The sequence below is a fragment of the Cavia porcellus genome, unplaced genomic scaffold (assembly GCF_034190915.1).
Source record: "Cavia porcellus strain 051 isolate PalLab524CR breed Dunkin Hartley unplaced genomic scaffold, mCavPor4.1 scaffold_2, whole genome shotgun sequence".
Lineage (NCBI taxonomy): Eukaryota > Metazoa > Chordata > Mammalia > Rodentia > Caviidae > Cavia > Cavia porcellus.
Genome location: NW_026947485.1, coordinates 77,493,356 through 77,515,558, shown reverse-complemented (window position 1 = coordinate 77,515,558; position 22,203 = coordinate 77,493,356). Strand labels below are relative to the sequence as shown.

Genomic DNA, 22,203 nt, shown 5'->3' with positions numbered 1-22,203 from the left:
TGAGCTCACTTCGTAGCCCAGGCTGGTCTTGAACTTGCAGTGATCCTCCTGCCTCAGCCTTCTGAGTGCTAGTATTACAGGAGTGCACCACCACACCTGGCTTGGGGCAGTATTTTAAAGTTGAAGATCCAGGTAAAAATCTAGGTTTTCCCTTCTCATACAGACATCAGCATTCGCCACAGGGAAGTCAGCTCCAGTTGAGCAGCCGTGTCCTTTAGGGCAGGACATACAGCTTCACTCAGCACACTTGGCTCATCACGGTCCTGGTGAAGGCCTGGGCATACCAGCTGCACCTGACTCTCAGCATTGGTCTAGTGACATTTGTAAGACCAGAGACATTGGTCATAAAAACAAGTTACCTGTACAAGCCTGAACAAGGTATACATGGTTTTTAGAGAAGACCTCTTGGGCTACATTATTAGGTCCCTTTTTATACATTTTTAGTCAAATTATGTTACTGACCTTCTGAAACTTGCAAACATTTTATTGTATATTCCTGTACTGCACTGTGAGCTATGCACTCCAAGGTTAAGGAGCATTAGTTATTTTGTCCCTGGTGCATAGTAGGTATCCAAGTGTTTGTTAAATTCCTTTACCCTTAGTGCAGGTATTTGAGTGCTATGGTATATTTTTATTTTTGGAAAAAGAACAAGGCTACAGTGATGCCTCGGTTGTCCAAGCTTGAACTTTACATTATTTGAACAGCAAAGTTCAAAAAAAAAAAAAATCTGCAAGGTGTTACAACTGCTCCCACATCACTGAAAATGTGGCTTGAGAAAACCTGCACTGGACAGGAGCGAGTGGCGTGTTGCTTGTGGCCTGGAACACACAGTCTCTCAGTGCTGCTCTCCAGACAGTGCACAGCGCTTATGGGATTCAAGGAGCTACAGACATTTTCCATTACTTCTTAAGGAAAAATAGGTTCAGTTCCCACACTTTTTGGTATTCGAACATGAATTTGGAACGAATTGAGCTGCACAATCAATATCACTGTATTTCTGTTCTTTATTACAAGCAATTCCTTTTAATCAGGATTTCTAAAAGTTATTAGTGCAAAATTTTCCAGTGTTTTAGTCTTAAATAGAAAACTACTGAACACAAGGTATACAGATTCTCAGAGGCAAAAGTTTTGAGTTACATAATTTTTTCCTCTTATTTTAAAACTTTTTTCTGACATTTTTAGGTGGTGGTAGTGGTTTTGTGGTACTGGGGATTAAACCCCGGGCCTTGGCACTGCACTGAACTCTAATAGCCTCCTCCCCGATTTTTAAATTTTGAGGATAAGTTGCCTAGGCTGGGCTAGAACTTACTTTTTTTTTTTTTTTTCTTTTTCTGAGAAAGGGTCTCACTGCGTAGTTCAGGCTGGTCTTGAATTCACTGTGTAACCCAGGGTGGCCTTGGAAACTGATGTTCAAGTAATGGAAAGTTCAAGCTTAGACAACTGAGGCATCACTGTAGCTAATATATTCTTTTTCCAAGGCCACTCTGGCAGTTTCTCCTGCCTCAGCTTCCTGGAGTGTTGGGATTATAGGTGTGTCACCAAGCATGGGTATATTAGTATTTTTAAAAACAAATCTCTCAGGTATTTAATTTTGCCTTTGCAAGAACTGAAATATTGGCAGTTTCTCAAACTCATTTATTTACATGTTTAGTCATTTTAGTGTTTGTTTTATTTTACCAAAAATAGCATCTATTTACAATTTTTAGTTATTTCAGAATTCATTTTATATTACCAGAAGCTTTGCATGGTATCAAGTGTTCTTTGGTACTGAGGATCCAACTCCCAATCTCATGCTTCCCAGGCCAGGCAAGTACTTGAGCCACTGAACTAAATCCCTGGTCCAAGTTTTCTTTTAAGTATTCAGATAGTCTTAAATTTTCTGTACCTTCTTTTTTTTTTTTTTTTTTTTTATCATTGTGAGTTTCTTAGGTTAGAGATAATTTTAGACCTTGAGCCAGGAGTTGTAGTGTATACCTATAATCTCAGCACTGGGAGGCTGAGTCAGGAGGATTGTAAGTTTGAGTTCGGCCTGGGCGCTTTAGCACATTAGGGAAGACCCTATCTCAAAATAAAAAATGAAAAGGGCTCAGTGCAAAGGTCTTTATATTTAATCCCTAGTACAGAAGTGGAACCGGGTGGCAGGAATGGTATGTATCATTGTGTTAGAGTTTGTTTTTTATTTATTTGAATCACGAGTCGAATACAGGACCTTGCACTTGCCAAGCTGGCCCCATGTTAGATTTTTTAGATAGTTTTAAAAAGTGAAAAAACTCCTTTGGGATGTTTATATGAGAATTGGAAGGATTTTACTTAACATTTTCTTAGTGAAAAATGCGTATTTTTATGCTTGTTAGTTACAATCCCAGAGAACTGATTTTATATATGCTAATAACTATAGAACTTTGACATTAATTTTAATTACAGAAAGCAAATGAGTATTCTTGGGTAGTTAGATTCAATTTTTGTTTTTCTGGTGGTGGTGGTTTCCCCTAGTAATGGTTTTAGAACTTTTAGACATATTTGATCATTTCTGTCTTCCTATTGAGTACCACCTCTCACACAGAAAGCCTATGAGCTGGAGGATCTAATGATGTATTTTCAAACAAATATCTGAGGGGAAAATACTTCCATGTAAAATGAGACAGCGCCAGTCTTAAAAGTGTCAGTGTAAGTATGCAGTACTGTGTTTATCTTCAGGTCAATTACTCACTGCACTCTATGCTGCTTTTAATTTTGTCCAGTAGTAAAGTGTTGTAACTCTGTTACGGAGAACAATTACTGGCAGAATCAAAACAAAAAAACTTTCCTTCCACCCCACATTCAACATCTGGTTAGATTTTCAGCATTCTTTATTCAGTCTGTCTCACCAGCCATGGTTCATTTAAACACATTCACCAGCTGCATTGCTTCTGTCATACTAACCTATGAGTTGTGCTAGAAAAAATAAATCAGACCAACGGCTTTCTGTCTGTCTTTTGTCTTAATACTTTAGGATCAGATCTGCTTTGTATTTCAGACTCAGGGTGCCAGAAAATAAATAATATACAGTATTTATGCTTATTTCTGGTATTCTTGTTAAGGACAACGAGGCTAATGTTAGTGATGGTCAAGGGCTTCTTTTGGAGAGCACTGGTAATTCCTGTAAATACCAGGTTCCAAATGGTACCTCTCTCTTCCAGCCCATCACAACAATTTTAAAACCAGCTTTTGTGTTTGTTTTGTTTTGTTTTCCTCCTTTGTTTTTTTAACAGGAAAGCCAGTGCAGCTCCTTCAAGACTGGAGTGATGCACACTGCATCTGCATCTGCCTCATGTGAGTTCTTACTTTGGCAGCAGCACTCGGTGAGGCTGGAACCTCTAGAGATTTGCCTGTTAGTTTTACTAAAATCTATATACTACTGCACAGTGTGTCTTGGGGGCAAAGGTAAAAAGTGCATGAGAATTCCAGAGTTTCTTGCAGAAAGTTTCTGCTTGTTCTAAAGGAACTTTTCAAAGCCCATACCTGTGTTCCCCACTACATGCAGTTATTTTTACAGAGCTATTTTTTTCCCTTGCAGATGATGGAGAAAAGAATATCTTTAAATGCTGTCAGTAGCTTCAGCTTTTAATGCTTTGGTTGTCCTCTTTCTAGTCAAGTTCCATAACCTGAGAACACTGTGTACTGTCCTGGTGGCTAAAGCAGACCTCTTTCCTTAAAACAGTTTCTTCCTTGTCTTTGAATACTGGGTAAATTAGGGCAGACCCAGGAGTCTTCTAGGGGAATAAGTAAGCAGTTAGTGTGTGAAGTTACACTTATCCCAAGCCATTGGCTAAGGTGTGGAAGCCAGAAAGTCAGCCAAGGGTTAGCTGGCACTGCACTGTTAAACTGCAGCGATTTGTAATGGAAATTGAAGTGAGAGATTTTGCTCAGGCTTGGAGCTTTACAGTCTCAGGTTATGTGTTTTCCTGCCTATGTCTGAGGTTGGTTTTGAAGGTCCTGGTTGATTTAAAAAAGAAATTGTACTTTTTAAGAAATGGTGATACCTCGTAGACTTCAGGAGTTTTTGTCGCCGTAGACATTTAGAATAAAACTTATACATTCAGGCTGTATATTTGTTTTATTCCCTTTAAAATAAATAAATTTTAAAAATTTAAAAAGAATTCAGGATGTGTGAGGCTGTAGGTCTACTTCTTAGAACTTCGATTTTCTACAGCTCTGTAGCAGATGATTTAAAGACGCAGACGTTGGTATTGCTGAGCTTATCCAGGAAGCTGGAGAGAAAACGCTGGCAGGTCTTACTGACTGGAGCTTGATGAAGAACAGTGTTGTTAGAGAGGAAGTTGAATTTCCCTTCAGGGTAACCCATTCTTGAGTCTCGGACAGTTCAGGCTTCAGTTTGAAAGATTGGCTTTGGGTGGAACTCAAGAGGGACCGAAATTCTGCCTTCTGCTGACACTTGTTCTTGTAGTGTAACTTCAAGTCAACAGGCGGGAAGGATATATCAGAGATCCTGGGAAGTACCCTGCAGTCATTGAAAGAGGGGCTTAAAGTACTTGTGTAGATGGAATTTTTAGAAAATTATCTCAGTTCTGCCCCATGAATAAATGTATTTGTCACACATGTGTAGTATTCCATTTTCTGCTGTTCTAGGATTCATGGTGGCAAGATGGGGACTTGGGATTATTTCCCCTGTATTTTTTTCACTAAACATTTTGACTTACTTTAAGCCTCAGCTCATATTGGTGTCATAGACACAGGTTTCGGTCACTGATTATTCTTTTACTCTGTAAGTACTTCATGAACAGGGAAAATTGTTGCCTAGGGGTGAGTTTCATTGGGGGTGACGAGGGGTTGTTAGGGCCTTGGTTTGGGGTTTGGCTTTTTTGTCTCTCTTAAGTGATGCCCATTAACTTATCTTTTGAAAAATTAATAATTGATAACATCTTGTATGAGCCAGATCTTTAAAAAATGGGTATCAGTAGCTTACCTAAATAATTTAGCTATATTGGAATTTTTATTTCATTAAATATTGGTTGAATTACATGGGCTTTGATTAGAATTGAGAAGTAATTGTGTTTTATGGGGATTTTGTTAAAATGATGTTTACTTGGAGCTGGGTTGGGGTCGTGGGAAAGCGTGGGGGAGGCCGATTAGTGTCTGCTCTAGCATAATTCCTGTTTCTGTCCGTGGGTGCCAGGGTGCCAGGCCTTACTGCCCAGGGCTCTTCCCGTTACTAAGACTTCCCGTTATTAAGACTGTGTGGAGACGCATAGCACTGCCTGGACTACGGAGTACCTCATCTAGATCTGAGACTTAAAGAGTTCGGGGTTTGTTTTGTCTGGAGAGGAGAGAGCAGGATGGGTGGAGGGAAAGGAGGGAATTAAGGGCAGAAGTACAGCCAGCTTTGAAAACGTTGTCCGGAGTCAGTATTAGCATTAAATTATTACCACCCCCACCCAAGACAGCACAAGAAACAAAAACAGTGTCTTTGGGAACTCAGCCCACAGTACAGTTTATACAGTTTCCACATCCTGTGATAGAGATGGCTTCTCTGGATATTGTTCTGATGAAACTCAAGCATCTCCTTAAGAAGCTTAAAAGATCTTAGGCTTTTGTTTTTAAAATCTAAAAATACTTTTAAAACTATTTTGAAAGCCCAGTTTACTTTTTTTTTTTCAATTGGTACCGGGGATCGAACTCATGACTGCCTGCTTGCAAGGCAGGTGCTTATGCTGCTGAGCTAAATCCCCAGCCCCTAGTTTACTTTTTTTTAAGTCTCAATTTAATTTTTATAAATTCTTCCATCCATACAGACATTAGTATGTCGCAGGTTTTAAAGGTATAGAGAGGCTCATGAAAGGCTCCTTTCCCTTATGACAGAGCCCTACTTGGTTTCCTTCTTAGAGGCAATTAGTATTGTGGTTCCTTTTTATATATTTCTAAAGAATTACTTTTAGAAAGGGAAAGTTGAATTGTATTCATTAAAATACAGGATTAGCTTAAAAAGGCAGAATAATTGAAAAAGTCAGTCTGAAGGCAGAGATGTTGATAATAGAACTAAACTAATATAATAGTCACACTGTGCTGAGGCCCCAGGAACAGGATGAACAGATTTGCAAACTGTGGGTCATTTATGTATGCACAGACTGACAGGATCTCACAAGTCAGAGGTTCACCAAGCTCCTTGGGGTGTTCCTGCTTTCCTCTTGTAGAGTGCTAGGATTATAGGTGTGTGCTACCACGCATGGCTGTCTTGTCTTTAAGATGGTTTACTTCTCCTAGGAACTGAAGGAAAGTTGTTAACCTGAGTATTTCATTTGAAAGAAGCATACTTAAAGGAGAAGCATTTTCTTTATGGTGAACTGCAGTGATAACTATAGAGTTTTCCCATTACGAGAACTTTGAGATTACACAGTAGTAGAGAGAAACCCCCATAACCCCAAATCCGTGTTATACTTGACCTTTAACAAACTCATTGTGCTCCTTTGGCACATAAGGAGATACATATAATTGTTACACAGGTTGCTTCTAATCACCTTGCCATAATAATGCCTAATAAAATGAGCCATAATTCTTTAAATGTCTGGTTCCCAATTCACTTCCAGAGTGCTCTAAATGCCTCAGACGTACCTTTTGTGGTTGGTTTGTAATAATACTTTGTCAAATCCAGTTTTGAAGGCTGTAACATTGGTATATAGCTAATAAGAAAAAAACTATTCTGATAGAGCAGGTGTGCTGTTTGGAGGGTTTAAAGACTGGTTATTTTGAAGATCAGTGAAGGCTTCTGGACGCAGCAAGTCTGTTTCCTTCTCATAGTTACTACCGCAGCTGTGCGATTGTAGGGTTTTCCTACCTTTAGATTGTGGGAATGAGAGAATAAAGGAGAAGGAAACATTCAGTGTAGGTTTCCTTAGAATGAAGCAACTACTCTGAAAGCTTGGATAATTCTTGTTTCTATTGCTCCTGTTGTTATGTGACCTATTACCACAAACTTAACAGTTGATTTTTAAATTATTGGGGGGCAGTGTAGAACATAGACTTTAAGGGAATAGAAGAAAAACAGCAGCCTGAGGAGGAAGGAGGAATTGGGAAAGAGTTGATTTGCTTAACCAGCTGTTCTTCATGGTGACTGATGGGAACCTCCTTTCTGCGCAGTGTACAAGTCCCCGGAGTATGAGTCCCTTGGCTTTGAGCTCACTGTGGAGAGATTAGTTTCTATTGGTTATCCCCAGGAGCTGCTCAGCTTTGCTTATGACTCTACATTCCCTACCAGGTAAGTTCTCAAGATGTTTTGGATTAAGACCCCCAATTAGTAATTCTGAATTCATTCCTGACTATAAAATGTATACATCAAGTAATTTTGTTGTTTTTCAGTTAATTTTTAGATTTACAGGAAATTTTCATAGACATCATATCTTTTGTGTTCTTAAATTGAACTTAGTTTATAGCTTTTGAAGAAGACCACTTTAGGGGTAAGGATATTTAAATCTGACTGAAGGATGGCCCTATGTGCTGTACCTTCAACTGTGAGAGAGGGATTGGATTATACGCTATGCTAATACGTTCAACTAGGTAGTCAGAGCCATCTTGGCAGTTTGCATTTCTGGCTTTGACAGAGAAGATTTAAAATTAAGAAAGATGTTTATTTGAGGTAGCTGCCATATGTGTTGCATACAACATCTAATGAAGGGAACACAGGCCAGCTCAGTTGTCCATAGAAATGTAAAAGATTCTACTTTGGAAGGGTGCCAGTTATCTTAAGAGGAATTACGCACCATTTGTACCTTTTTGTTTAAACCATTACCATTAATGGAAACCAAATGTGATTACTTAGCTATATGTAATAAATTTTTAGTTTCTATGGCTTAGTTTTGAAGATTTTATTCATTCTCATTAACGTCAAAGATGACATTATTATGGGATATTCCTCAGTTGCTACAAAGGTGGTGTTTGATGAGGTTGGTTCGTCGTGATTGGATCACCCTACTTAAAGTTACTGTGGGTGTGTGCGTTGTCAGCAATGTCTTTATTTTCACAGGGGACTTGTCTTTGATACACTGTATGGAAATCTTCTGAAGGTCGATGCCTATGGAAACCTCTTGGTCTGCGCACATGGATTTAACTTCATAAGAGGGTAAGTACAGAGAACCTTTTCCCTGTCTAGTGTCAGACTATATTAAGATGAAATTGTTTCCCAGATATAAGATACTTCTCTATTCTTCTGTTACTAAAGAGACATTCCTGTTTTGTTTTTTGGTTGGTTTGTTTGTGACAGGGTCTCTCTATGTAGTTCAGGCTGGCTCTGAACTCACTGTGTAGTCTAGGTTGGTCTCAAATTCACGGCAATCCTCTTGCCTCAGCTTCCCAAGTGCTGGGGTTACAGTTGTACACCACTATATCTGGGTAGAGAGCTATTAATGATAATTGATATGTAATGGTAGTAAACATTTATTAGGCATTTGGAATCCAAAATAACCTACAGATACAGATAGCAGTTATGTTTGTTTAAATTAAGTGCCTTCTAATTGTAAGTATTCAATAAGGCAAATCTTAAAACTTGCTCAAAAAAAGAACTGTAGTTGTTTAGACTTGTTTGAAATTCTACGAGTTTTATTTCTTTCCTTTTTAATACAGTTCTCAGGCAGCTGCTCCGAAGAGGTATATACATAAAAGTATTGTCTTTTGGAAAACAAATACATTATTTTGTAGGTCACAGGGGATTAGCAATCACCTGTACTATAACTGTTTTCTTCCTAACTCCAGGAATAGTGTTCCTTCTTAAGCAAATACAGTTGCTGGCCATCTTTATAGTCAGCTTATATTGTATCTGCCTTTAGAGGAATTGCTCGTCAGTGGTGGAGGGAATAGGAGAATATGTTTAGGAAGACAGTTTCCTCTATTAACCTGAGGAAAATACTGCACATAATTGTTCCCTTCCATCTGATTTTACATTGCAGGAATTTACCCAACTTGCTTTGAGTATTAACTTTAAATTTGGTTTCAGTTTTATAGATTTGTTCATTTTCATATATTCAGTTGTGACAATTGTGCATTTTTAGATTTAATTCTTTTTGTTTCTCAAAAATACTTTTATTAATATTCTGTCATTCTGGAAGTGTTAGATTACGTTTTCCAAGCCTTTTGTGCATTACAGATTTCCCATTGCTTTGTATCAGTTAGCTTTTGCTGCATAATAAATTACTCTGAAATTTAGTGGCTTCAAACAGCAGTGTTTTATGTACCTCAGAATTGTGAAAGTCAGCTGAGCAATTCTGAACTGAGTCTGTGGTCAGTGGATAGGTCAGCATCTGATCTAGGGTGTCTTCACGTTCCTGGCAGCTGGCAGGCTCTTGGCTGTGTCTCTCATTTCTTCCTGTGGCTCTTTGTCACCCTGCAGACCAGCTTCCTGTCATTTTTGTAGTGGTCTCAGGGGTCCTTGTGTAGCAGGAGAGAGCAAGCCCTGGAGCACAAGTGTTCTGAAGTCTGCTTGAATCCCATTTGTTGCTGTTCACACTTGTGTTAAAGGATAGAAAAGTAAACTGAGCTTCTAATGGGAGGAGCCACAAAGTTGCTTGCAAAGGGATGGAAAAAAATTATGGGTGCACGCCCCCATCACACTGTCTGTTTGCTATTTACCCTAAAACTGGTTACCAGGTCAGTCTTTTGACTTAGTTCTGATGAGGTTAAGCTCTCTGCTTTACAAACTGAAGAACAGCACCCTAGTCCTGAATGAAGTGAAAGGGCAATGGCATGAGCAGCCCCAGCCCATCTTCCTAGCTGTGCTTTGCACTCTTTTCTCTACTATAAAACTGGACTGGTTTTTGCACTGGTCCACTTAGCCTTTAAGATCTGTCTTACAGGCATCACTTTCACAAATCCTATGTTTTTCACCACCACTTTGCATTCATTTCTTTCTGCCTTTTAATGAAATGATTGCTCCTTAGTTTTCTAGTAGTTCTTTGCAGCTTTCTTGTAGTAGTAATTTCTTTTTTTAAAATCTTGTTACACTTGTTTGTATATATAACTCACTGTAATCTGTCAAGAATTCTAAGGGTTAGAACCTCAACTTTTACTCATCTTACAGCTACCCTTGTTTAATACTTGGAACTCTTGCCTTGCACATAACCATTAATGTATTTGAATGAATTTTTCCCACAGTTACTGTGTTAATATTTTGATTGATAGCTAATTTTTAAAATTTTCTTTCAGACCAGAAACTAGAGAGCAATATCCAAACAAATTTATCCAACGAGATGATACTGAAAGATTTTACATTCTGAACACACTATTCAATCTGCCAGGTAGACTCATTCTACGCTTTTGTGTACTGATGCATTTAGTCCCTTCTGTCCATGCGCATTTGTCTTTGTTCAAGGGAGGTGATGAGATACGTTTGAATCATTTCACAGGTAGCTTATGAATATCAATTTTTCATTTTTCAGAGACCTACCTGTTGGCCTGCCTTGTCGATTTCTTTACTAATTGCCCCAGATATACCAGGTATGTATATACAACAATTTCCTTTTTCTGATTGATTTTTTAAATTAATGTACAGGGTTTTAGAGAACTGGCCATTGTAGGTCTTTTCTGCTTTTCTGAAGTGAATTTAGTGCTAGTGAGAGATGCCACATTGCCAGCCTGAGAGATGGACAGCAGCAGCAGCTCCATGCAGGCCCTCACCTCCCACACGCCCCTCCTTCCAGTGTGCTGCAGCCATGCTTGGAAGGGACCACTTCTGATTGGCTTCTCCTGGGAATGAAGACGCCAGCAGAGGTGCTAATTGTGACAACTGAGTGGGAGGTTTGTGTGATAAAGTTATCTGTCCAAGCAGAATTACACTAAAACCCCCCAACTCATTTCACAGCAGCAACCCAGGAGCCATTCAGGGGTAATTTAGTTTCATTCCCAGGCCTAGCAAGGTTTCATCAAGGAAAACATTCTGTTATTTGAAAGAAAACTTCAAGTCTTGAATAAGTAGTCTTATTAGGGGAAGTCATTGCTGAAAATGCAGCCGTATATGACAGAGTTTGCTGATCTCTTCTGTTAGGTCTATCCGCTAAATTTAGTAGCAAGCTGAGTCACTGAGATTGGACAGTACCTATACTTTAGGACAATGTCAGAAAAGTCAGGATACAAAGAACTGAAATGACCAGCTTTACATTTTAAATGTTTCTTCAGTGAGAACCTGTTTACAAAAAGTGGCAAATAAAAGAATGTGGTATTTTGAATTTTGGCCTTTTGGCTTCCATTCAGTATATTCTATCACTTTGTATTCATTCATAATTATTATATTCCATTTAACAATATGGCCATTTCTGGTGGTCAGAAATCACTTTTCATTAGGGAATAATTTTCCTAATTAGCTACAGCTGATATACCCATGTTCTATGGAGCCTTTGGGTCCCCTCGGCAGGTTTTGATATTCATTTAATTCATCTCTTTTGGAATCTCTGTCACATCCTTTTTATCTTTCCTTTCCATAGCTGTGAGACAGGATTTAAAGACGGGGACCTGTTCATGTCCTACCGGAGTATGTTCCAAGATGTGAGAGACGCCGTGGATTGGGTTCATTACAAGGTACCCCAGGCTGCCGCCTCCCCACGCGCTGTCTGCCTGTGCGCTGTGACTTGATGCTAACCTGCCAAGAGCCTGTGGGCACAGGTTTTCTTCTGTTTAAAAAGAAGGGTTGGGAACAGGGAAGTTTGCCCCAGTGATAGCTTTCTAGAATATATTTTTTCTTGTCTGGCCATTCTGTTGATCTTTCCCTAATGGTGAGGCTTGGTTCTAGATTTTATTTAATCTGTATTTTTCAAACTTACTTAGAAAGCATCTTAGTTTATGAGATTATACATAACATTTTGTGGATGATGGTCCTTTTTCACTCGCTACCTCCCCCCTGACTAAATTAACTAATTAATATTAACTAATTAATATTAAATTTACATTGACTATAACTGCTGAATAAAATGTGAAATGCTTTTCAATTTTGATTTAAAATAGAAGCAGTTTTATATTTGAAGACATTTTGAAAGGCAGAATTACTGCAAATTGTGCCTGCCACTGTGTCTTGCCCTTTTCTAGTTTATCTGTTTTTTCCATTTTGGTAAATAAATTCAAGCCAGTTATGGTGGTGCATGCCTGTGATCACAGCATTCATAGGCTGAGGCAGGAGGGTCACCACGAGTTCAAGACCAGCCTGAGCTTCATAGTGACTGCACAGTAAGCCTCACAGCTAAACTACAGAACAAGAGCTTGTCTCAAAAAACAAAACACACAAATTTGTTTGGGTTGCTGCTAATCACAGGTTTCCTCATCAACTAAATTTATTCTTTCTTAGTTCCTTTTTTTCCTTTCCTCCAGGGCTCCCTTAAGGAAAAGACAGTTGAAAACCTCGAGAAGTATGTAGTCAAAGATGTAAGTACTGAAGGAGAAAATAGACCTGCGTGATAGCTTATTTTACCTATTAAGGAAATGAATAACAAGCTGTAAGATGGACAGATGAAGATAGTCCTTACTGTAGCATGGTACCGCTAGGTGTAATAGCTAAGAATTTTCCGCCAGAATATAGGTCTTAGTAACTGTTTTGTTTGTCTATAGGCGAGGAGACCCATTTCCTTTGTCCTTTTAGTTGTAGATAAAACAGCAAAAGGTTCAAGTGCACATGCCATCACCTTGTGATGATGTGCTTTAGAGCCACCTCATTCCGTGTAGATGCGAGGTAGACAGAGCTGTCACCTCCATTTCCTTCCGTACGAGGAAACCGAACGATAGAAGAAGTAAATGTCCTCCCCAGGATCACAGAGTAAGTTGGTAACACCAAGATTCACCTCACATGTGTGTCATTTAGAAAATCTTTTCCCTGGCAACAGGAAATAAGGAAAGCTTTAGAATGTCTTAAGTAGAAAACAAGTTAAAAATGTTTTAAGTCTATAGTGTGATAGTACTTAACCAGTGTTAATTGTTGAATTGTGATACTCATACTGTGTGACTCAGTGAAATGTTGCTAGTAAGGGAAACAGAACGAAGAAGTATGAGAACTCTGCCCTAACTTTTCTGAAAGTATAAAATTATCTCAAAACAGAAAGTAGATACACGATCCCAAGATGAGATGCTGCTTTCGTTTCCTATAAAGTTGCAAAGTGCAGTATTTTCTCTAAGTACTGTGGTATGGTTTTCTTGTTTTCAAGATTCACGTATCTGCTTATCTCCCCTCACTGAAAGAACCCTGAATGGGAAGGTTCAGTTTGTGTGAAGGAAGTGGTTATTGTGAGAGAAGGCAAAGATGCTGATGCTGCTTTTCTTTCGAAGCACATCAGGAGTTAGAATTTCCTTATCTGCAGGTGGGCGCGAGTAGAGGGTTCTACCCGTGCATTCATTTCATTCTGTGAGGCAAATTGTAAAGCCATCGTCAGTTTCTGATCTCTGACACACCTAACTCATACTTTTTTTTTTTTTTTTTTTTTGTCTTTTTCATTTTTATCGGTACCGGGGATCGAACTCACGACTGCCTGCTTGCAAGGCAGGTGCTTATGCTGCTGAGCTAAATCCCCAGCCCCTAACTCATATTCTTTAGGGCAGCACAAAGTAAATTTAGATTCCTGAAGCAGACATCATGAGGAAGAAAAGAACCATGTCATTAATGACCGCGTAGTTTTGATGGGAATCTGTATGCTTTGACACTGTACCTTGCATGTTAATGCTTTATTCATGCGTAGTGACAATGTGGGCTTGTAGATACAGAATTCTGAAGCCAGTCAATTATGAAAAGACTTACTGTATTTGTATTTTAGTGGACAAAAATATAGCATGTGAGTACTTCAAAGTATAAATATAAAAATATTTTTAGATTTAGTGTTTTGTTCATTATACTATATTTCAGGGAAAACTGCCTTTGCTTCTGAGCCGGATGAAGGAAGTAGGCAAAGTATTTCTTGCTACCAACAGTGACTATAAGTATACAGATGTAAGTGCTTAATATTCATATTTGTTTATGGATTATTAAGAGAAATTATTTTGGCCTCAACTATGAAGATCATAAGATGGATAGAAGTTGATTAAATAAAGCTAGTTCCTTGCCTTCTCATTTTGAAAACAGAGTGAAACAAAGCAGAAGGAAAAGGGCTGTACCAGAATCATTCTCATTTGTTTCTAAATGTGTTGTGACTGTTTTCCCTGATTACAGTTGGTTACTTGCAGGCTTTCATTTTGGGGCCATTTAAAGCATTTATGCTGATGGAAATGTCTTCTGTATGTCTTTGGATCATCCTAAAGATAAATTCTAGAATTTATATTCTGTATTCTTTCTACTTTCCTGCAATTGGAAACCTTGGAGCAGTAAACTAGTAAACTAGGCAAAGGTATTTTGAGTCTTAGCCATTGAAATTTACAACTGTACTCTGTTGAAAACAATTTTTTTTATCATGATTAAAGCTTGTAGAAGTAACTAACTTAACTTTACCTGAGATAATTACAAGTTAAGAGTGATAAGTTCTGCTTTTCCTAACTCCTTTCATGTAAAAAGCTTTAATTGTTATTTCCTTGAGTCTCTAGTTTCCATGCCCTTTACCTTTTCTGTCCCTTCACCTCCAAGTTTATGTTCCAGAAGTGGCGTGTGGGTGAATTTGTCTGGAAACATGGGAACTGTTTGTCCTCCCTAAGAAACAGCAGAAGCTTGTTTGCTTTGTTTTGCTTTGCATTTCCTTCCTTTTTTGGTTTTTTTCTTGTATGATAAAACTGTTAATTTTTATACACTTACATTTTATAGATATAATTCTATAGACCTTAAGAGGTAATAAGAATGCAATGAGTCCTATTATTGAAAAAGTCGTGTTTTATGAACACATTGTATGTGATTTATGTCATTTGCCTTTTGCAAAAGTAGCATACAGAATTTATGTTTGTACTTTTTTTCTTTCAGAAAATTATGACGTACCTGTTTGACTTTCCACATGGCCCCAAGGTACTTCAGTAATTTGGTAGACCACTGCTTTAGTAATAGTGAGTCCATTTAACCAATATTTAGGAAAAGGATTGGTCAGGACCTATCCAGGAAAATCCTTGGTTTTAAGCCTGTTGTCTAATTTTTGCTAACATTAGAAGTAATTCAGGAGCAGAATTTCTTTCTTTTGGGGGAGTAAGGTAACTGGGAATCAGATTGAAGAATGTGTGGTTTCCAGGCGCACGCTGTGTACCACTGAGCTGTGTCCCTGGCCCCAGGAGCTAGAATTTAATATCAAAGTTACAGCAGTTTTATTATTTAGTAGATAGTGGTTAAAATGGGGTCATACTGTGTTTAGCAAAGTGGGGTCAGACTTTGACGCCTACGAAGTTCTGCGTGTAGTTACTAGGTGTGCAGAAGGTTTGGGAGCTTTGTGGTGAAAGCGGCAGAAAACACAAGTGTGTGTGTTCTTCAGAGTTGCTAGATCTTGCGGGAGCTGTTGCTGAGCTTCTTGCCAGGGAGTTAGCAGAGAGGACTTCATTCCTGCATGTGACCGTGCTTTGGAGGGCTAAGGGTTACCCATTACAGCTTAGTCAGGCCACCTGAAGAACTTTAGTCCACAATATCATCGGATCACCCAAAACTGCTATGTGCTATATTTGGTAGCTTGGCCCAGAAGAGGGATGCCAGCAGCTTCATGGTGGGACCCCTCTGAGTGGGCTAAACTTGTAACTATGTGGGTACCTCACAGTTTGGGCCAAAGGCCAGTGGGTACCTAGAGCCATCATGCAGAGAGAATGTAGCCAGGAGCGTTTTCTGACGTGGCCCAAGTTGGCCTGCGTTAGTTTTCATGCTGATCTGAAGTTGCTCTCCACCTGTGCCCTGGGCATCTCAGCCCAGCTGTGTGTTGTGCATTTCAGGGTGTGAGTGCTCTTTCATGTGTGAAAGTGCCAAGGCACAGTACTGTGATCATGCAGCAGATGGAGTATTCACACTGTGTAGTACTAGTCATTCATCACACACCTCCCTGCTTCTGGAAGCATATGGCTCATAATTAGCCACAGTGGATGTTTTTTAACTAAAATATTGAGATTTTTCTGGCTATACATAGTGCTTCTAAATTCCTTGCATTTACGAATAAGATGAAGTGCCAGTGTCTTAGGGTGCAGAGAATGACGTTTGGGCTTTTGTTGGTCCCCTCCACAGCCCGGGAGCTCCCACCGGCCGTGGCAGTCCTATTTCGACCTGATTCTGGTAGATGCACGGAAACCGCTCTTCTTTGGAGAAGGCACAGTGCTGCGGCAAGTGGACACTGTAAGCTGGCCCAGGGGTCTGTCTGGTGGTGCACTGCCCTTTGGGTGCCTCCTTTTTCAGTCCTAGCCTCCTTAGGAAACAGGTATTTTAAATTACCAGCCACATTTCTCTTTTGAAAGCTTGGGCTTTAACTGAGGTAACCTGACAATTACTAAATGAAAAGAGTGAGTGACATTTGTCTGGATGCCTGGCTGAGTAGAGCTGTGGGTGGAGACCATGGTTAGATGGTAAAGTGTTTCATTCTCACATTCTCTTCCTTAGAAAACTGGCAAGTTGAAAATTGGTACCTACACAGGCCCCTTGCAGCATGGCATTGTCTACTCAGGAGGTGAGTTGCCGTCTTCCCTGGGTCGCCTATCTTGGCCAGCACTCCCTGTGCAAAGTGGCACGCTCAGGACGGTGCCATGTGTGCTCTCCAGCATTTGAGATGCTATCTAGTGACACATGCTAAAATGATGAATGAAAGCCAAATGAGTTCTGTGTTCATTAGAAGGATCAGTTCCTCCTCCTCCTAGTAGGACTCACTTGGGGCTTTTAAAGGAGCTTTCAAAGAGCCAGTGTGGGCAAGCACACGTAGCACCTCAGGGCTGCGCAGAGTTGGACACAACCACAAAATGGCAAATCAGCGATGAAAAGTTAAACTGTGTGGTAGTTTAGTTATACACCCTACAGTGGAGACAGGCAATTGTGTTCCTCTTGGATTTGGGGATCAGAGCTCTGGTCAGCACAACAGAGCTTAAAGGCCTGTGTTAGCAGCAGAAAGAGTGGCAAGTCCTTTGGAAGGGGCTGCCCTCACAAAGAGCGAAGCTAATCGGTGTGGCTGGTTGTGGTGCTTTGCATGCTGGCTTTAGTAGAGACATTTTTGTTTTCTCCTCCTTTATTCCATTATTTCAGGCTCATCTGATACAATATGTGACCTGTTGGGAGCCAAGGGCAAAGATATTTTATATATCGGAGATCACATTTTTGGAGACATTTTAAAATCTAAGAAACGGCAAGGGTGGCGAACTTTCCTGGTCATTCCTGAACTTGCACAGGAGCTACATGTCTGGACTGACAAGAGTTGTAAGACGCCATTACTGTTTATAAATCTTTGATATAGCTAGTTTAAGTGACCAGCTTTGATTCAGTCTCTTCTGATAAACCACTACCCTGTACTCGGGATGAGGGGGTGTCACACAGGTGGCCCTGAAATTTGGGTATCCTTTATCAGAATCTCATGGTTTACTGGACTCCAGAAGTTGAGTGTGTAAGAGGTTAGCTTGTTGGACTTCTTGAACCCTCAAGTGCAGAACCTTGGTACCCTGATCTGCGTTCCAGTAAGAGCTGTTAAGTAAGGAGCTCACTTCCTCCAGCCTCGCTCTGCTCTCAGCCCGCACCTGTGATTCTTAGTATGGGGCAGTAAGGGCTCTGAATATTAATTACCATCTGCAGTTTACTCTTCTAAGAGGTAGGAAAGGACGCCAGCTTGTATGCTTGGATTAAGGCCCTGCGTGTGTGCAGTACATATACTATGTTAAACTGTGGATACAGCTGTGTACAGAAGTTCTCCATCCACCTCTTGTGTCACACAGTGTGGTGAAAGGTGGTTACTTCAGAACCTCGGCCTGCCTTGAGTGGGGCCCTGATACCACACTAACACCTGGAGATACCAGAGCCTGCCTCTCCTCAGAGCCAGCAGTGGTGAAGCTGGTGAGACTTCCCTGGGGCAGTATAGAAATAGGTAATGACGAGGAGAGACACAGAGCCCAACCATGGCTCCTCTCGTGAGCCGTGAAACACAGAAGAAAATGATTCTAGGGACTGTTCTCTGTTAAAGACGGCAGAGAGAAGGATGTGTGCTGTGAACACACGTCGGGCTTTCTCCTCTTAGGCTATTGTTACTGCTGCTGTCTGTACTGCAATAACATTTTCCAGCTGGCCCTCCTGCACATTTCAGCTTTTCACCTGAAATCCATCTGATTGTACTGTCTCTTGGCCTTGTGGCTCTAGTCAGGTCACCTAATTCTCAGTTTGTCTAAGAGTGGAACAGTCATCCTTTGCTTTGCTGACTGAGCTGGAGACAGTGCAGGAGCAGGCGTCCTGCAGGCCGAGAAGGTGCATGCCCCTGGCGGGGAGGTTGCAGCCGGTGCTATCTGCCATACTAAGAAGGGGAAGGGCTCAGGAGAGGGTACCCTCATGTCCCTCTGCTGCCAGGCTCTTCCTGAGGAGGGAGCGGTCATTTACATTCCTGCACAGAACATGTCAGTGCTGACCTCATAGTTTGGGGTCATACCTACAATTTTTTCATTTTATTTAAAAACTGTATTAGTTGGTTTTGATTTGCATAAAGCATTTTTCTTTCCTTTCCAAACCTTAACTAGCGCTTTTTGAAGAACTTCAGAGCTTGGATATTTTCCTGGCTGAACTCTACAAGTAAGTTTCTCAATTCTAAAACTTTGTTTCCTAAAAACTACCTACCTCTTCAGAGTCACATAGATATGAGGAATGTTGTTGAACGGTTCTCACTGAGTGTTTGCTCTCGTCCCCAGGCACCTGGACAGCAGTAGCAATGAGCGCCCAGACATAAGCTCCATCCAGAGACGGATCAAGGTATCCAAGTGGGGTTTGGAAGGAAGCTTGAAAAACTAATTACTGATGTGATTTCCTTGTTTCTGATTTCACAGAGGGACTAGTAAAACATTTTTTGAAATGAGTTATGAACAATTACTCTGTTTCTAGAAAGTGACACATGACATGGACATGTGCTACGGAATGATGGGGAGCCTGTTCCGCAGTGGCTCCCGGCAGACGCTCTTTGCCAGTCAGGTGATGCGCTACGCTGACCTCTATGCTGCATCCTTCATCAACCTGCTGTATTACCCGTTCAGCTACCTCTTCCGAGCTGCCCATGTCCTGGTGAGCAGAGTTCCCGTGACACTGACAGTACACTGGGATGCCAGGTGCATGGCCCATGCACTATAACTTATACCCAGCTGTTTGGGAAGCTGGAGCAGCAGGATTCTCAGTTCAAGGCCAGCCTGTCTCAGAAAAATTCATAGTATTCCAAGTTTGTTTAATCTCCAGTACTATGATGATGGTGATACAAAAAAATTAAATGAAAACATTAAAATCAAGATCTGCAGTTGAGCCCTGTGGGATGATGCACAGCCTGCAGACAGGTGAGGTGGTTACACAGGGGATCTGTGAAGAAGTACGACCAAGATCTCAGGGGCTGTGACTTTAGGTGGTGGTTTTTTTTTTTTTTTTGTCTTTTTGAAACAGGTTCTCCCTATGTAGTTCAGGCTGGCCTTGAGCTCATTTTGTAGCCCAGGCTGGTCTCAAATTTGCAATAGTCTTCCTGCCTCAGCCTCCTGAGTGCTGAGATTACAAGTTTGTACCACCACACCTGGCTTGGACTGTAATTTTAGTCTCTGAAGTCTATCAGATACTACACTGAGGCAGGTGTGGTGGTGCATGCCTGTAATCGCAGCACTGGAGAGGCTTGAGGCAGGAAGGTTGTTGTGAATTTGAGGCTAGCCTGAGCTACAGACTTTGAGTTCAAAGGCAGCTGAGTTACATGACAAGAAGACCATGTCTCCAAAAAAAATAAAAAGTTGCACCAAATGGAGAAGACTTTCCTCTTTGTCACTACTAAGGAAAAAACAAGGCTTTTTAATTTCTTTATTCCTGTGTTCTGATGCTATTGAACTTCAGCCCTGGCTATAAAATAAAAGTCAAGGTCTCTCTTTTTTATCTTCTCCAGTTTGTTTTGTGGTTAGGGAGAGAGGCTGTTTCAGGCAGTAGCCATGTGAGGACATTTTAGTGATTTTATGTCCTGTCCACTGTAGCCCTAATCCTGTGTCCGGGAAGAATGATCAGGGTTGTTTTCCTCTCCTCCATTCTCATCTCTCCTGACCCTGTTCTAGATGCCTCACGAGTCAACAGTGGAGCACACACATGTGGACATCAATGAGATGGAGTCCCCCCTCGCCACACGGAACCGCACATCAGTGGATTTCAAGGACACCGACTACAAGCGGCACCAGCTGACAAGGTCCATCAGTGAGATCAAACCCCCCAACCTCTTCCCGCTGGCCCCCCAAGAAATCACACACTGTCACGATGAAGATGACGACGAGGAAGAGGAGGAGTAAGGGAAGCTCAGCCATCCATTACACAGCGCTGGCAGAACTCCTGGGAGCAAAGGCAGTCCTTGTTCTCTGGGTGGGTGGGGCTCCTTCAGAAGCACATCAGAAGCTTTCTGAAGACTTTAACATATGAGATCCTTGTTTTAGTTTTGTGTACCTGTATTTTTGTGGAATGGTTTGGAATTGTATTGGGCCTGTGCTGGAAGCAGCAAGGGTCAGGGGAAGCTGAAGCAAATGGAGTTGGCTCTGTGCGGCTGGTGGTCCTGTCTCCTGTCTTGTTCACCTTTGGCACATCTGGTACGCAGGGTGGCAGAGGGCTTTGGGATGGCAGAAGGAGATGCAAAGTGCTGGATTGTTCCAAAGCCCAGCTTTCCCCGTGCCCCAGCAGCGCTGCTTCGTACAGTGGGGAGAGATACTGTTTCCATTCCCGTTTCTTTCATAAGCTGTTGAGTATTCTCAGCGAGCCTGGCAAGGCTGAGGCTCTGTCAGTGCCTTTCCAGAACATCTTTGCTGTGGGGTCAGGCTGGCTGAACTGCAAGGATTCTGTTGTGAAGCAAAAATCCTCGTCCTTTTTACATTTTTTTAGGTTGTGATAGCACAGATTCTTGTGATTTAAAAACATAGTAAGTTTCTCATCTGATAAGTCCATAAAGGAGAACCTGCAAGAAGACAAGAGCAAGCTGCTGAGCAGGCCAGCAGGGGCCACCTTCTTCGCTTACTGCAGGACTGAGGAGCATTCATTCATGTGACCCCTAAACATGGCTCCTATTGCCACATCCGCATGGCCGCCTGTCGGGTTGATCGCTGTGTTTTAAAGTTGGACAGTAAAGGATAAAGGGTTGGGGATTTAGCTCAGCGGCACAAGTGCCTGCCTGGCAAGGGCGAGATCGTGAGTTTGGTCCCCAGTACCAAAAAAAAAAAAAACCATTAAAGGATATGAAGAGGGCATTGTAAGCCAGAATCTTAATAATGCAACAGCTGCAACCAGTGAGAATAAGCTCACTTCAGAGCCCCAAGTGGAATCGCCTTGTTTGAACAAGAACTACTCAGTATTACCGCCTAGGTTAGGACCGAACCAGGTAGGGAGAGTTGTGACATTTTCAACAGTGGTAAGATTCTTACTTAAACCTTTACATATTTTCTTATATTCTTATTGTCACTGGTCAACGGGGGAGGATAGACCAGTAGCTGTAGAATTCAATAAAGTAATCTTTTTAATACTGACTTTGAGCCCTTCTGTGGCACAGTGGAATGACTACTGGTCTTCAAATAGGTTTAGGTTTTGTTTTTAGTGATACCAGTTTAACATTTTAAGGGACATAAACATTTTCAAAAAATTATAAACAATTCACATCTCTCTTGGTTAAAAGGAAGTAATTGATACATTCTAACTTGACATATCCATAGTCCTTCAGAGGCTACCATTTTTAAGGGGCTGGAGAATTTGGCTCAGCAGTGTAAGCACCTGCGTGGCAGGCATGAGATCGTGAGTTCCATTCCTGGAACCCTAAAAAAAAAAGGATTTTTTCATAGAAAAATTTTGGCACAAGATTCTGAAATGAGAGTAAGTCATTCTATTGATAAGGGAACACAGCTTATTAACTCAGCCAAATTATGCATGGCGACCTTGTGCCAGGAGACACACTCTGCATGCTGCCCATGGGGAACATGGGCTCCTTCCTGAGTTGGGAGTGTGCTTTGGCAAAGAACAGTCAGATGCTACCCCTCTTTCAGAGCTCACAGAATGCACTGTGTCACCCCAGCCACGAGCTGGTCTCACTCAAGGGGAAGATGTTGGTGCTCTGATGGTCTTACATGTTTCAGACCTAGATCTTCGAGTG

General features: G+C 41.0%; 1 protein-coding gene across 9 annotated transcripts in view; it reads left to right on the top strand.

The window, feature by feature from the left end:
* Nt5c2 (5'-nucleotidase, cytosolic II) overlaps window positions 1-21,586 on the top strand; it is a 173,404-nt gene extending 151,818 nt beyond the window's left edge. For 6 of the 9 annotated variants that reach the window (XM_003474962.5, XM_005005982.3, XM_063244628.1 and 3 more), the window contains 15 exons: window positions 7,136-7,253; window positions 8,019-8,114; window positions 10,190-10,281; window positions 10,423-10,480; window positions 11,464-11,557; window positions 12,341-12,394; window positions 13,860-13,943; window positions 14,898-14,939; window positions 16,125-16,232; window positions 16,494-16,560; window positions 17,127-17,297; window positions 18,596-18,647; window positions 18,764-18,824; window positions 18,954-19,130; window positions 20,141-21,586. In XM_003474962.5, the coding sequence (XP_003475010.2) occupies window positions 7,136-7,253; window positions 8,019-8,114; window positions 10,190-10,281; window positions 10,423-10,480; window positions 11,464-11,557; window positions 12,341-12,394; window positions 13,860-13,943; window positions 14,898-14,939; window positions 16,125-16,232; window positions 16,494-16,560; window positions 17,127-17,297; window positions 18,596-18,647; window positions 18,764-18,824; window positions 18,954-19,130; window positions 20,141-20,368 (1,502 nt within the window). In that variant the 3' untranslated portion in view covers window positions 20,369-21,586. Of the gene's footprint in view, window positions 1-3,252; window positions 3,314-7,135; window positions 7,254-8,018; window positions 8,115-10,189; window positions 10,282-10,422; window positions 10,481-10,581; window positions 10,781-11,463; window positions 11,558-12,340; window positions 12,395-13,859; window positions 13,944-14,897; window positions 14,940-16,124; window positions 16,233-16,493; window positions 16,561-17,126; window positions 17,298-18,595; window positions 18,648-18,763; window positions 18,825-18,953; window positions 19,131-20,140 lie in introns of those variants that run through there. The other 3 variants (XM_063244629.1, XM_005005983.4, XM_063244630.1) reach the window with 2 other exon arrangements.
* The last annotated feature ends 617 nt before the right edge of the window (window positions 21,587-22,203 follow it).